This window comes from Acanthisitta chloris, unplaced genomic scaffold (assembly GCF_000695815.1).
Source record: "Acanthisitta chloris isolate BGI_N310 unplaced genomic scaffold, ASM69581v1 scaffold28239, whole genome shotgun sequence".
In the NCBI taxonomy this organism is placed as follows: domain Eukaryota; kingdom Metazoa; phylum Chordata; class Aves; order Passeriformes; family Acanthisittidae; genus Acanthisitta; species Acanthisitta chloris.
The window spans coordinates 7776-19620 of NW_008691298.1; the positions used below are offsets into that span (position 1 = coordinate 7776).

An 11845-nucleotide genomic window follows, 5' to 3' on the forward strand; every position below is an offset into this window, starting at 1 on the left:
GGATGGTGGCCAAATTTGAAGAACAATGCACTTGCTATGTAGATTTGCTTATAAAGTTTTGTTTTGTTATGCATTTAGGATAATTTACATTCCATGAGCAATTCTTAGACAACTGGTCAGTTAGGGTAAAACAACAATCCTTCCTTGTAAGCTGGAAATTGGAGTATACAAAAATGAACCGTAATGTATGGAAAGAGTTACTAAACTGTGAGATGTTAGGCAGTTAAAACAGGGATTTCAAGAAGAGTTTTAGTGGGATTGGACTTGTGACAGCCAATTGCAACAGTTTGAAAACAAAACCAAAACAGATCTGTCTGGTTTGTTACAGTAATTGTAGGTTTGTGATGACATCCACATAGACAAATGCATGGATCTGCTTTGATGATTTATTTGGTCCTGACTAAATGCTGGACTGAGAAATTAGAAATCTAAAGATGCCTAAAATACTGCCAAGGCACAGAGTATTCACAGGTTGCACAGTATGAAGTAACACGGTTGCTGTTAATGTATTTCCAGCATGGGTTCTGTAAGTCTGTGGTCGATGCCAGAACATTAGCCAACAGGTTGAGACAAATGAAGGGTTAAGTTTGCTGGTTCGTACTTGATATACCAGTAAGGGAGTGAGTTAGCTAATCTGTTTCCCCAAGCAGCAGCCATTGCTCCACAGGCTTGCGCAATGCAGGAAGCTGTGTCTTCACAGTGGGGGAAAGAAAACAAAAACACATTCATGTAGAAAACATTACACCAGGAATCATAAGAAGGAGACTTGGGAGTGGTCCGCAGTATCATCTGTTCCACTTTCCTGCCAGTGTAGTACTGATTGATGCTTACACTATGTTTGTTTATAGTGCTTGGATGAAAATCCTGCGAGCATCTTTGCATCCGTAGGGTAATCCAAAGCAACCTTAGTATTGCCATCATCCTTTTCCAGTGTTTTATCCTGCTGCTTTTTTTATTTATTAAATGCAAATAATTATTAAGGATGTGGAAAATGGTGCAAAGAGTCAACATCTTATATTGTCATCAGGAAATAATTTTTTTAGCTTGTAAATCAAGTCAAAGTTTGTATTTCACTATCAGTACCTTTGTGAATGCTTCAACCATTAACCAGATTAGTCAAAAGTGATTCTGCATAATGACTCTGCTGAAGTTCAGAGGGATCTTATTGCCTCTTTTCCCTACCTTGGTATAGTATTTTTAATCTCTTGTCTCTTCTAGTTTCTTTTCAGTATTGTGATGAAGCTTTTGTCTTTCTTGATACTCACATATTTCAGATAACCATCAGGGTTATCCTCTCTATCCTTACCAGCTGGTTACAGTAGGGATAGCAAGACAGTTTGTTAAATGTAGCAATTTTGGAAATAGTTTCGTGCAGAGCATTGTTAGAGAACTGCTTGTTAGAAGGCTGAATTTCTCTTTAACTGATGGTTGTTGTATTATGTTTTAAGCAGAACCTAGGCCAGTTAGCACCAGCACAGTACAGGCATTTAGTTGTTACTGTCATGTCAGCTTTTAGCAGTGGTCAAGACCTTTAAAAAGCCTTTGTCATACTTGTATCTCCTCTCAACAGCATATTTTTTGGGATAAAAGTTTATTTCACTTAACTTTTTGCTCAAATTGATCTTTTTACTATTTAATAAAGAGCAGCTGGTGAATAATGCAAATATGTAATTAATACTAAGAAATAGCAGTTAATTGTTACAGATTTATTTAAGCAACCATAAAATACAGAATGAAATACTAATGAATTAAAAATGGGTTAATGGATACTTAAATCTTTATTTTCCTCAGTGTTTTATTGTATATACTGAATGATAGAAATGAAGTTTAATTAAATAGCTCTTGCAGGTGTTTCGAGATCATCTTTAATCCAGCTGTTGTTATTGGCCCTAGCTGTCAAGGACCATAAAGGTGACTTGTGCAGGAAAAATGGGTTCTGAGTTAATCAGATCTAAGTGCATAGAAAGCGTAATTTTGCCAACCAGGACGAGCGATGGTATCATCCTCTGCCTGTGTGGAAGGACACTGTGTAGGAGGTGTAACTGATGAGGCCAAAGAAAGATTTAAAATTTATGCTGTTTTCTCTTCTGCCCTGTATCAGAAGCTTAGAATATCTACCTTGCATATGTTTAGTTCAGCAATTGGTCAGATCTAAGTGCATAGAAAGCGTAATTTTGCCAACCAGGACGAGCGATGGTATCATCCTCTGCCTGTGTGGAAGGACACTGTGTAGGAGGTGTAACTGATGAGGCCAAAGAAAGATTTAAAATTTATGCTGTTTTCTCTTCTGCCCTGTATCAGAAGCTTAGAATATCTACCTTGCATATGTTTAGTTCAGCAATTGGCCATGCCGAAACTATTTTCAAAGCATTAGACATGGATAAATCTGTTTCTTTAAACAGGCTGCACTTCAGAAATTTACACTGTGTTTTACTTGGCAGTGGTGCAAAAAGTCAAGTGTTGCTCTTAAGACCAATGCATCTGATATTTATAGAGATTAGCATACTGTATTACAGTACTGAGATGCCTTCATAGCTGGAATTTTGTCCACAAAAAGTAGTGCTATTAACCATTTCAGACAGAGCTTTAAATGAGGGATGTATGAGGGTTCTGGGAAACTTGATTGTTTGTGTTTGTGCGACTGTAGCTCAGGTTGGTGTGTCTGCCTTGCCTAGGCAAAGTGCAACAGGAAAGCTGTAGTCTGATGTGATAACATAATGTGTAGCAATTATTTAAAACCTGTTACTAAAAAACCCCCACATAACTATGCACTGACTGATTCTGTCAGATGAACACTTTTAGGGAGAGGTGATATTTTCCTCTGTAGATCCAAAAAATGAGTCATCTTACAGACCAGCTATTTAATGCACGTTAGATATTTGGTCTGCAGATAGTCCTTGTCTGTCTTTGGTTTAGAATTTACTTGTTTCTGTCTTTTAGAAGTTGCAATTTTTTGATCTTCTGTACCTTTCATCTGTGTTTAACTTGTGATTAAATACAATAAAAAAAGATGCATTTCTGTTTTAAATTTCTGTTTTATTCAGAGCCTTCAAGTTGTGGAGTCAGACATGATAAAGCTTTTAACTTTTGCCCTCTATTGCCATCTGTTAAGTGACTCTAACCAGAAACTTTTATTATGAAACATGTATGTTACCTTTAGGCAAAAATGAAAATGGGTTAATTTGAATGTATGTGGTAGAACACAGTTGCTGTCATTGCCTGTATGTGCAGATGCAGGTGTGAGAACAAGGGCTCTGTATGACAACTGGGTAATTATTTAGAAGTTCATTGGGTGGCAGGCTATAAAGTGGTTTCATTTAGATCTGCTATTTCTACTTCTTCTTTCTTTATTCCTGTTTGTATTCCTCCATATCTTAGTCTTCTCTTTACTATTCTCTACATTTGCTTCAGTGCACCAGTATCTCATTTTATCCGTACTGATGGTGTGTGGTTAGTGACACTTGTTTTACTGGACTTGTGTTACTGAATCTGGCTTTAAACCATCCAGCTGGGTGCTGCACCTTTAGGACTGGATAGGCCTCTTTGCACTTAGTTTTGAGCTCTTGTGCCTTTCCCAGCAGCTTAAATACACGTTCTTTTCTTTGAAGCTGTCGCCTTAACTGTGAATATTCATAGGAATGGGTAAGCTACCTACATCCTGACACTATGGCCCTGAGAAATCTAGACTGCCTGGTTTGTGTTAATGCAGTGTGTTAAATGTAATTGTTAACAGCCTAATTGCTAATTGTAAAGTTGATGATAGATGAACTGGCAATTATAGCAAGGTCAGTAGCATTTTTCTCCCTTGAAGGAATGTTGAAGAAAAATGATGCTAAAACTTAGATGCTTCTTAATTAATGTTTGTTAGCAGGGACTGTGCACTGGACTAGACGTGTTTTTGCACAAGCCAGAAGTAATGGAGAACTGCTGGTTCTGCTGTTTTACTGAAGAAACTTGGGAATTTGGATTGTGTTCCTCTCCTGCACACCCTTTGTGCCTGTCCTGTGGCCTGGAGGGAATGCTGGTCCTGATGGTGGTATGCACTGAGCAGGGGTGAGGAAATGTTTTTGTGCTGAGCTGTATGCAGTCTACATCACTATGCCACAACAGCTTTTTAAGTCTCATTTCTCCCCTCCAACACCTTTGTAATTTATGATTCTGCTGTGTGGTGCTAATGCCAACTGCTACAGTGCTCGTGTAATAGCAGAAAAGTTTTCTGTCGGTATTGAATTAGGTCAGTGGAGGTTGTGATCTTTTTTAGCTGACTGCTTATGTCTGTCTTCAGCTACAGCTGTTCTTCTGCACAGTTCAGTCTGGCCTCTATCAAAGAGCAGAGCTAGCATATAAAATAAACATTCTCCTGTTCTATCTAAGACTTGTAGCCGCCTTGTGTCCTGGGAGATCATGGGTTTGGTCACTAGGATACAGTGGCAGAAAAAAACAATTATGTGGAAAGTAACTCGTCAGTGCACAGCCACCCTAATAGAATTGTTTTCCTGCTGCAGTAGTCTGCAATGTTAATAAGTGTAGTAAATACGTGACTTCCTCAACATGGATTGTGTTTTAGATAAGCAGATAACTTGTTAGTTCTTCAAAGGTGTCAGTAGCATCTGCGTTGTCTCCCATTGAACATGACTGTTCTCGCTAACAGGATACACATGTAAAACTGGAGTGAAATAGGGGAGCAATATGATCTTGGTATCTTGATAACAGAATTGTTATTTCTGTAGAAGCTTCTTGTGAATAAAAGTGGAAATAACTTGGTTTCAAAGACAATTCTGTATATTGTAGAGAGGTTGGGGCTTTCTGTGGTCTGAGATATTTTGTCACCTTTAAATAGCATATTATGACATAGAGATGAAAGTTTTTGCCCGGCATTTTCATCCAGAAATGTACTTGCTGAGAGTGTGAGAAGGATAAACTGAAGGTATTGCAGAGTTGAGATTTATTCAGAAAGGCTGCTAACCTCTGCTTATGGTGCAGCTCGCTGTAGCTAATTTTTCTTACAAAGTAATCTGTGTTTTTTTGTGGTGTTTTGACTAGCAGCTAGTACTGCAGTGCAGTCTGGACACAGAAAATGAATCTGATGTCTGTGAGGACCATCAGTCCATCATGAATGGAGTCTTCCTTGCAAAAGGGTCTGGGGACCTGAAGGAGTTTGTATGCAAAAAGTGTGAAGCGAGTCAAATGCGATAAAAGCCTGAACAATAGGTTTGAGGTTTTTTACTTCATAGCATCCATAAACTGAAACTATGTATAAGATGCTGTCCCCCTAAGTGGAGCTGTCTAACCTGTCATTTTGAAACATGTGGCTCTGGTTTATTTCTTGCTTGCTTAGGGAAGAATTGGAGCATATTTTCAGCAGTTTGCTCTGGTTTATTTTTCACTTGCTTGGGGAAGAATTGGGGCATGTTTTCAGCAACTTGCCATCACCTAGGAATTGCTGTTTGATCAGGTCTTGAGTTCCTGCATCTTGAGGACAGTAATCCAGTATCTGCTTCTTATGGAGGCCAGCAGTAGAAACTTCAGAAGAAAGTTTTAGCTGGAAGAGAGGACGGTATTGCCACCCAGGGATCTGTTATCTCTTACCATATGTGTGAATATGCTTTAAGATGAGATTGTTGTAATTTTTAAAGACTGGTAATTGATAACTTTGCTTTTGGACTGTGACATCTTGGAGTTAAAAGTTCCTTTGTGTGTCCAAACAATATTTAATGCCTCCTTAGGTAGTGTGCTCATGAGAGGTAGAGGTGCCCTTGTCCTGACCTTAGCTCTTGTGACTTAGGGATGGCTTCTCTTTGTATTTCTGGTCTATTTTTGCCATGTTTCATTATTACTTGTAATCATGATGCATTTCAGGTAGTTTCTCATCCATTTCTGAACTTAGTTCCTTTCTCAGAAAAGGGTAGTGAAGGTGAATGAGTGTTAGTGTGCATAAGAATTCAAATGGATTTTTAATTTTTAGTTCTCTAAATACTTATGAGAAAAATGTCAGAGTGCTTATTCTAAAAAGTTTAACCTGTTAAGTGTGGGAAAATACAATTCATGCCCTGGAAAGGTGGAGTCAGCATCCATCAGCAGTCTCTGACATTTACTGCCTTGATTAAGGCTGGCAGGTGATCTTAAACATTATAATGTTCAATCTTGATCTTAAACATTACAGAAAAAAGCTTCATTCTAGAAGAGATGTGATTATCTTGTCTTTCTGACTAGGCCTTAACTTGCCCAGGATTCTTGCTTAAAGTCCAATGATTATTTTCACAAGCTCAAAATACAGGCCTCAGCACAAGTTCTAGAATCATGTGTCTTGGTTTCAAGCCATGATGATTATTAAACGATCCTGGTTAGAGTTGTTTTCTCTTAGGTCGTCCTAGAGAACAATTAATTAAAACCTTTAGCTTTTTCTCCCCTTGTTTTCTCATCCCAGTGACTTGTATTTTGAAAGCTTTTGTGGTGACCTTGAACGGAGCTTGCAGTTTATTGGCAGGGAGAGAGCAGAGTGGCTGAGCTGGAGCTGTGGAGCAGTGACTACTTCCTAGACGTTGCTGTAACTTCACACCAAGAGCTTGTTTCACTGAAACTCGTCAGTATGGTTGTGTTTGCAGTTTTCTTTTGGGGGGGTGGGGAGGGTGGTGTGGGGGTTGCATTTCCCCTGGTAGGCTAGCAAAAGCATTTAACTTGCTGTCATTTGGAGATAACTTGTATAACTGCAGAAAACTGTGTTGTTCTGGCCTGTCCCCTTTGCACTCTGATGACTGCTGTCCTTCCTCCCTTCGCAGGGAACATGGGATTACTAAATAACTCTAGTCTGCCCCTGTGACTGACTCCTTGCTTTCTAAGTTTGATGGGCTGTTGGTTCAGCTTTGACACTAAAGCTATTTGTTGCTGGTACGTTGTTAGATGGCAACAGTCATTTGTCAGTTAATAGCAATTAACTGTCATTCCAAACCCTGGGCTTCAGCTGTCAGGCACCTGAATTTTATTTTTGAGCCTAGGACTACAGCGAGGACACTTCAAAAAGCTTCTAGTTTCTCTTTGGCATTCCCTTCTTAGTACTTGGTGGGTGGAGAGATGTTAGATGGGACAAGCCAGTGGCGTTTCTGCAGTGGCAGCTCTGTATTAGACAAGGCTGCAGTAGAAATTAAGCAAATCATCTGAAAAACTCACTCCCAGATGCCAGTCGTGTGCCTCCTTGCTGTGTGGTAGTAGGTAGTTGGAAGGTGTATACTTTAAAAAATAAAATAAAGGAGAGGGGGAAGTGTCTAGGTCTTAATGCTGAATAGAACATGTAAAGGGTCTGTATTGTGTGTCCCCATGTGTATAAGCTACTGTTGGTGCTTGGAATGCTTGAAAGGAAGAAGGTGTCTTTTGAAAGCTATATTTTGGATATGCCTATATAGTCATAGCATTAAAAAAATCATATTGATGTAACTTGAACCTTCTGCTGTTCTCTGTGAAAAAATAAATACTGTAATACTTGTGTTTACCTACCAGTTTCGGCCAGTTGACTTTCTGTGCAGGGTGCTGTCTCAGCACCTCCCCTCACATCCCTCTGTCCTCTCCCTCCATGGCAGCTATCCTGCCAGCCTGAGCCCTGGAACTCTTTTGTTCTCAGCTTGATCAGCCCTGGTCTAATTCACTGTGTAGCTTTTGTAATGGCACAAGGGAGCAGGGAGGAGAGGGACAGGTAGCATAAATTGGTGTTACCACAGAAGGAAACAAAGCAGAACCAGATCAGCTAAATTTGGTGTTGCAGGGGGATTTGGGGATTTAGTACAAGGTCCACTTGTGGGTGTCTCTTAAAGGGAATGATGGACAAAGTTTTGAGAACCTTGACAAGAGTAGTGGTTTGGAAAAGTAGGACTGGTGGAGGACACAGGGGTGTTTTGTTGGTGTTGGTTTGTGTTTTTTTTGTTTCTTTTCCCCTTCCAGTTGGACTCCTGGTCTTCTGCCACCTCAGTGACTGAATGTGGCACTTTATGCCATGGTCCAGTTGACATGGTGGTGGTTGGTCATAGGCTGGACCTGATGATCTCAGAGGTCTGTTCCAACCTAATTAATTCTGTGATTCTCATCAGAGATAAATGACAAGAATTTCAGTCCTCAGAAAGCTTAAAAAAAGAACATATCAATGGTTATTCTGATTGAAGAACAGAAATAAATGTTTGTTTTGCAGCAAAGATGACTTGAGCTTACTGATGAGAAAATACTTTCTACCTGATCAAATAGGGAACCGTTGGACAGGGTTATGGAGGGGAGATTACTCTGTTTTTGTTTAACTGATATCTTGTGGAGGTAGCCTAGGTGTACTTGCTTGTGTGGTTTGATGCAACACAATTAACTCTCTTGAACCATTTTTATAAGGCAGTTTGTGTTTTGTCTTCACTGTCTGCAGATCAAAACAGTTTCAGATTTGGTGGCTTTGTAATACCATTAAGCATAAAACTAGTTAATACTCACATATTGTAACTAATTCTGTAAGGCATGTGAAGAAAATTCAAGTATAGTGCTGAGGAATAACTTACAGAGATTCTTCTGCCTTCAGTGTCAGACTTTGGTACAAGATGATGATGTGTTCAGAGCTTTAAAAAAGGTAGTTAAATCTGTGCAAACTCACTTGCCAAACTGTTCTAGTGCAAAACTACTTAAACTCTCAAAGCTGTAACTTACAGTAATCATACTTCACCTTGGGCATGTGGATTTGTGTAATAACAGGTAACATACTTACTTAGATGAGGCCTGATGAGAGGTTTCATCCCTGTTTTGTAAGGAAGTATCTGCTTTGATTAATAGGAAGAAGGTTGACTGGATCAGGTTGTGGCAGAATGAGGGAGTCTGAGCAGCATCAAGTCTGAGCCTTGTTTCAGCCCAGTTTTGTAGGCTGATGCTGTATTGAAGGCAGGGAATGTAGATCTCAAAGAAAAGGTAGATGATACAGAGGACTTCCCAAACAGGGATTGTGTCCCAGAGGGCAGGGAGTAGGCACTGGAGTATTTGCTACTCGGCTCTCCTTCAGGCTTGTTCAGAGCAGTGGTTGTAGCAAAGGGTGTTGTGAGCATCAGCCTTGTGGAAGGCACAGGAGAGCATCTGCTGAGTGCTGGGAGACATGTCTGTCCGTAGTACTTTCCTCTGTCAGATGTCTCACTGCTCCATCAAGCACACAGATCAGGCTCATGGCTGTACTCATGAGGAGTTTGTGGGGAGCAGATCTGGATCAGACTGGCAGGAGTTTCCTTTGCCAGGCTTCTGCCTGGGAAACTCTAGGGTAAAAGATAGGCTATAGAGTGGTTTGCCAAGGTATGAATCACTATAGTGCCTTATTATTTTTAGTTCCCTGTTGGATGCAGTAGGTATCTCATCCTTACAAGAGAAGGGGCAGAGTGGGGTTTTAATCCGTAACAGGAGCATATGTACTCTTCAGTTCATTAGCATTCCTTGAAATACAAAGTGTTCTTTTCGAAGCTCTCAGCTGGTGCAGGTCGTTCAGTCTTAGGAGCAGTTGTGAGCTGTGTGGCTTGTCCTCCATGCAGGTCTCTCTGAATGTGACGCATGCAGATGTGGTTTGAGTAGGTGAGGAGGGAGGGACTGTGGAGCTCCTGCAAAAAGAAGGCAGCAGCAAGCAGAAGATGGGGCACCAGCCATGACTCACTCCCTGCTCCTGGCTCGAGAGTTTGCCATGAAAGCAGGTGGTAAGTGGGGGTGCAAGCTGTGGCCTGTACAAAATGTTTCTTAGCAGGTACTTTCATGGTTTTGGCCCATGCTTTGAGGTTTATGTACTGGAAAAAATAGAGCAATACTGAGCTTGGGTAGTGTGGTTTCCTATGTGAACATCAATTATATAATTTGTTTGTTGTGTTATAACTAATGTGGATCTCCAGGCTGTTCAGTTTAGTTTATGTTTCTGCGGCATTAGAGTTTGGAGTGATGGATGATACTTTCTGTTGCCATCCAGAGAGTAGGTGCAGGAGGATACACTGAGAATGATGAGCATTAAACCAGGACACAGTAGCCTTACTGGAGAGGAGCTAGTTTGTTGCCGGAGGCTCAAGAGCAGAGCTGTAGGTGCTGTCTGTGTGATAAAGATAGCTGTCAGCTGCATAGAACATTTTTGCTTTTGGAGAAAAGACTAATCGGTTGCTAAAAATTCTTGGGCTTTAATACTTATTTAAATCCAGTCCAAGTCAGTGCCTCTGAGCCAGCAGGTCCTGCTAGATATTTTAAGAAATGCGGGGTTGGTACCTTCCTTGGGGAAGGCTGCTTGATGTTGAATCAGTACTGTTCTAATAATGAACTTTTTTTTGATTTTAGGAAACTTGTGAAAGATGGTGGATCGCTTGGCAAACAGTGAGGCAAATACTAGAAGAATAAGTATAGTGGAAAACTGCTTTGGAGCAGCTGGTCAACCTCTGACTATTCCTGGTCGTGTTCTGATTGGAGAGGGAGTACTAACAAAGCTGTGCAGGAAGAAGCCCAAAGCGAGGCAGTTTTTCCTGTTCAATGACATTCTCGTTTATGGTAACATTGTCATCCAGAAGAAGAAATACAACAAACAGCATATAATCCCACTGGAAAACGTCACTATTGATTCCATCCAGGATGAGGGAGACTTGCGGAACGGGTGGCTTATCAAGACACCAACTAAGTCTTTTGCAGTTTACGCTGCCACTGCCACAGAGAAGTCTGAGTGGATGAACCACATAAATAAATGCGTTTCCGATTTGCTTTCCAAAAGTGGGAAGACTCCTAGCAATGAACATGCAGCTGTCTGGGTGCCAGACTCGGAAGCCGCTGTGTGCATGCGCTGTCAGAAGGCAAAGTTTACGCCCGTGAACCGTCGCCATCACTGCCGCAAGTGTGGCTTCGTGGTGTGCGGGCCTTGCTCCGAGAAGAGGTTCCTCCTCCCCAGCCAGTCTTCCAAGCCCGTACGAATTTGCGACTTCTGCTATGACCTTCTTTCTACTGGAGAGATGACTGCGTGTCAGTCCACTAGGTCAGACTCCTACAGCCAGTCACCTAAGTCGTCTTTAAATGACGTATCTGATGACGATGATGATGAAGACAGTAGTGATTAAGGACCAAACGTTTTTTCCATGTGTTGCAAGTTGTGTTTCAAACCATATGGAGCTGCTTTTGGGGAAGTCTGTAGTGAGGTTCCTCAGAAAACCCCTGTTCTAGCCATAAAATATGCCTGAATATCTTCAATTGCGATGTGCCTCAATCTATAAATTCTCTAGACAATAGTTGTTTATTTCTCCTCTGCAGGGATAGACTGGTGCAAATGTTATCAGAGTATTTTCCAACTTGTTGTACTTGAGTTGTGTCTAGGTTAGACTTTCGTGGAAGGTTGGAGAATAAAATGTACTTTCTTAATTTAACAACCCATACTTTCTAATGTTTCATATCGATACGTTGTTATGTGGGGTTTTTTGGACATGGAGAGGAAGACTGTAAGCATGCATGGAACAGCGATGTTTTCGTTAGTCCCATAGATGATCTTGTTTTTCTAGTCATGGCATGTGATGACATGACTTGCAAACCTAAATGTCATGACACTTGGAAACTTTTGTTTTGCTTCCTATGCCAAGCAGTGCCTTGTACCAATTGTGCTGATTCAGGAAGAAACCAACCTGTTTTCTGTCGTCTGTATCTGCCTAATGCTGGTATCTGAGAGATTGTTGGTGCTATTGAAAATAACTGCTGTGTTCAAAGTGGAGCTTTGACAAGGTAATAACTATTCCCCATGGTGGGTGACGGAGACCTGAATCACGTGTCCTCACCTGTGCAGGCAAAAGGCTCCACAGATTCCCACAGGCTTCTGTGGAGTTCTCCTTGCACAAGTTGTGTT

The 11845-nt window shown here is 40.9% G+C and overlaps 1 protein-coding gene across 1 annotated transcript; it reads left to right on the forward strand.

Annotated features, from left to right (window-relative positions):
* Nucleotides 1-10313: 10313 nt before the first annotated feature.
* Nucleotides 10314-11479, forward strand: PLEKHF2 (pleckstrin homology domain containing, family F (with FYVE domain) member 2). The gene has a single exon (XM_009082185.1). It carries the CDS (start codon nt 10323-10325, stop codon nt 11070-11072), a length of 750 nt encoding a protein of 249 aa, XP_009080433.1. The 5' UTR covers nt 10314-10322; the 3' UTR covers nt 11073-11479.
* The last annotated feature ends 366 nt before the right edge of the window (nt 11480-11845 follow it).

Excerpts from the sequence above, each read along its gene's own strand:
- PLEKHF2 (XM_009082185.1), top strand. The coding sequence starts at position 10,323 with ATGGTGGATCGCTTGGCAAACAGTGAGGCAAATACTAGAAGAATAAGT.